Here is a 2,154-nt window from a genome sequence, read left to right as displayed (position 1 = left end):
ATGTTTAGGTGCCCAGCCAACTACCAAAAAAAAAAAATTGTGTCTAATTGTAAATGCACATTGATGGTGCCAACACCTATAGATACGTCTCTTTTAAGTTAACCTATAGTCTTTAGGTTGAGCTGAAATAAAATTTCTTCCTCAACCCTCTCATCCCATTTTCTCTGGGTGAACTATGTTCTATATCTGCATCCTAACGAATGAATAAACTAATAAGTAAACATGGCACTCGTGTACACATCTGTCATTAAGAGCCTTATAAAACTGTTCCAAAATAAGTTCTAAAAATAATGTTTACTAGTTTATAAAATGTGCACGTGTTTATCTGTTAGAGCCCAACGGGAAGCAGATGCATGCTCACAGTAGGCGATTGAGGAGAAGAGAATAAATAAACTATTTGCAAAAGTGTGAGCGGCATTTAGAAAACCAGCAAGGGCTGGCACAGGGGCTAGCAGCACTCAGGGGGTGTTATCACCCCTGGACCTGAAGACAGACAGGCATGGCCTCTGCTAGGGGACAGCAAGGAAAAGGCCCTGGGGCACAATACCCTGACCAGGGCCCGGACTAGGTAAGACAAGTGAGGCTGAGGCACTCAACTTGGACAATTTAAGGGAGCCCCAAACAATTCAGTAATCAATATAAAATAATGTTTTAATGCAATATTTTTAAAAATCAAAATTAATGCCAAAAATCTGAAGTGAACAAAAATAAAGGCCAGCCAGTAACAGTGCCCTGCTGAGCAGTACTGGGACCTGAGGCAAAAGGAAAAATGAGTGATACTAGTCAAGACACTGACTGCAATCTCCTCTTTCCTGCCTCTTTTGTGTGTGTCCCCCACTGGCTAACTCAAAAAGAAAAAAAAAAAAATAAAGTCCAGGGAAGGCAAGGGAGCCATCATTGTCTTATGCCATACAGGTGGCTTCCCTAGGGATATAGCTGAGTAAAGGAAAGTGGAAATCAGATCTGGAGATGATCTGGCACCACAAAGTCTGCTACATCCACCACAGTTTCCTGCATCTACCACACTAGCAATGCCTGGTGGTCACAGGCATCTGAAGTCAGCTCTAATACAGCACTGGCTTCCCTNCTAGCAATGCCTGGTGGTCACAGGCATCTGAAGTCAGCTCTAATACAGCACTGGCTTCCCTCTTTTTTTACCATGTTTCCTCCCAAGGGCCATAGCCACATTAAAGGGTTATATGCACTAAGGTACCGGTACTCTGCCACTAGTGTGAGCCTACTCGTGTGAATGTGAACAGAACGTGGCATTGTGCATTCAATCAGCAAATCTAATAAATGCCTGCTCGGGCTGAACCCAAGCCAGGCTGTCAAGCAGACAGTCAACAGTGATTCCCAGGGCAGTGTGCACACCGCCACGACTGGGGATGCCTTCTCATAACAGTTCTGTGTTTATTTTCATGTTAATAGAAAAAACCAAGGAGCACATCAAGCATTAGATTTCATGGATATCAAATTGAAATAAATGTATTCAAGTAAATAGACGTGAGTCTAGTTTTCAAAGCTATTTAGAAAGTAGCAGTTCAAACTCTATGATTACTAGAGGTGGGAAAAGGGGAGAGAGAAGGGGATTAGGGAGATATTGGTTATGGGCACAAAGAATAATTACGATCTGTAATCATGCATATGCCAATAATAATGATTTGATTTAATCATCACAAATTGTACACAAGTAATAACAGTCAACACTGTACCCCAAAAATATGTATAATCAATTATGCTTCAATTTAAAAAAGAAAAGAAAATAGCAATTCAAGCAGAACGCAGAAAACTGTGACGGGGTGGGCAAGTGACTGAATGTGGGAAGGACAGCGCTCAGCGCACCCTTGTAACTTATTGACTAGTTGGAGTATAGCAGGTGAACCAGGTACACATTAGTGGACTATGAGCAGGTGAGAGAGTTGGGCCAGGCGATTGGTGTAGACAGTTGCTGCTCCTTCCTGCTGTCCTTCCAGCTCCGCAGAGGAGTTGGGGTCACCCTCACCCGATTCTCTCCCTCCCACAGGTCAACGCCGGGCCAATGGCCTATGCACGAGCTTTCCTTGAAGAAACCAATGCAAAGAAATACCCTGACAACCAAGTAAAGCTTCTGAAGGAAATCTTCAGGTAAGCTTCTCTTTGCTGGAATGTTCTTTC

The 2,154-nt window shown here is 43.1% G+C and overlaps 1 protein-coding gene across 1 annotated transcript in view; it reads left to right on the top strand.

Annotated features, from left to right (window-relative positions):
* DOCK10 (dedicator of cytokinesis 10) overlaps positions 1 to 2,154 on the top strand; it is a 47,433-nt gene that overhangs the window by 40,885 nt on the left and 4,394 nt on the right. Inside the window, exon 27 of the mRNA XM_008581626.1 lies at positions 2,024 to 2,124. Coding sequence (XP_008579848.1) covers positions 2,024 to 2,124 — 101 coding nt within the window. The remainder of the gene's footprint in view (positions 1 to 2,023; positions 2,125 to 2,154) is intronic.

Source organism: Galeopterus variegatus, unplaced genomic scaffold (assembly GCF_000696425.1).
Source record: "Galeopterus variegatus unplaced genomic scaffold, G_variegatus-3.0.2 Scaffold2412, whole genome shotgun sequence".
In the NCBI taxonomy this organism is placed as follows: Eukaryota; Metazoa; Chordata; class Mammalia; order Dermoptera; family Cynocephalidae; genus Galeopterus; species Galeopterus variegatus.
Note: the sequence above shows the minus strand (reverse complement) of the source record. Positions and strands in the feature narration are given on the sequence as shown.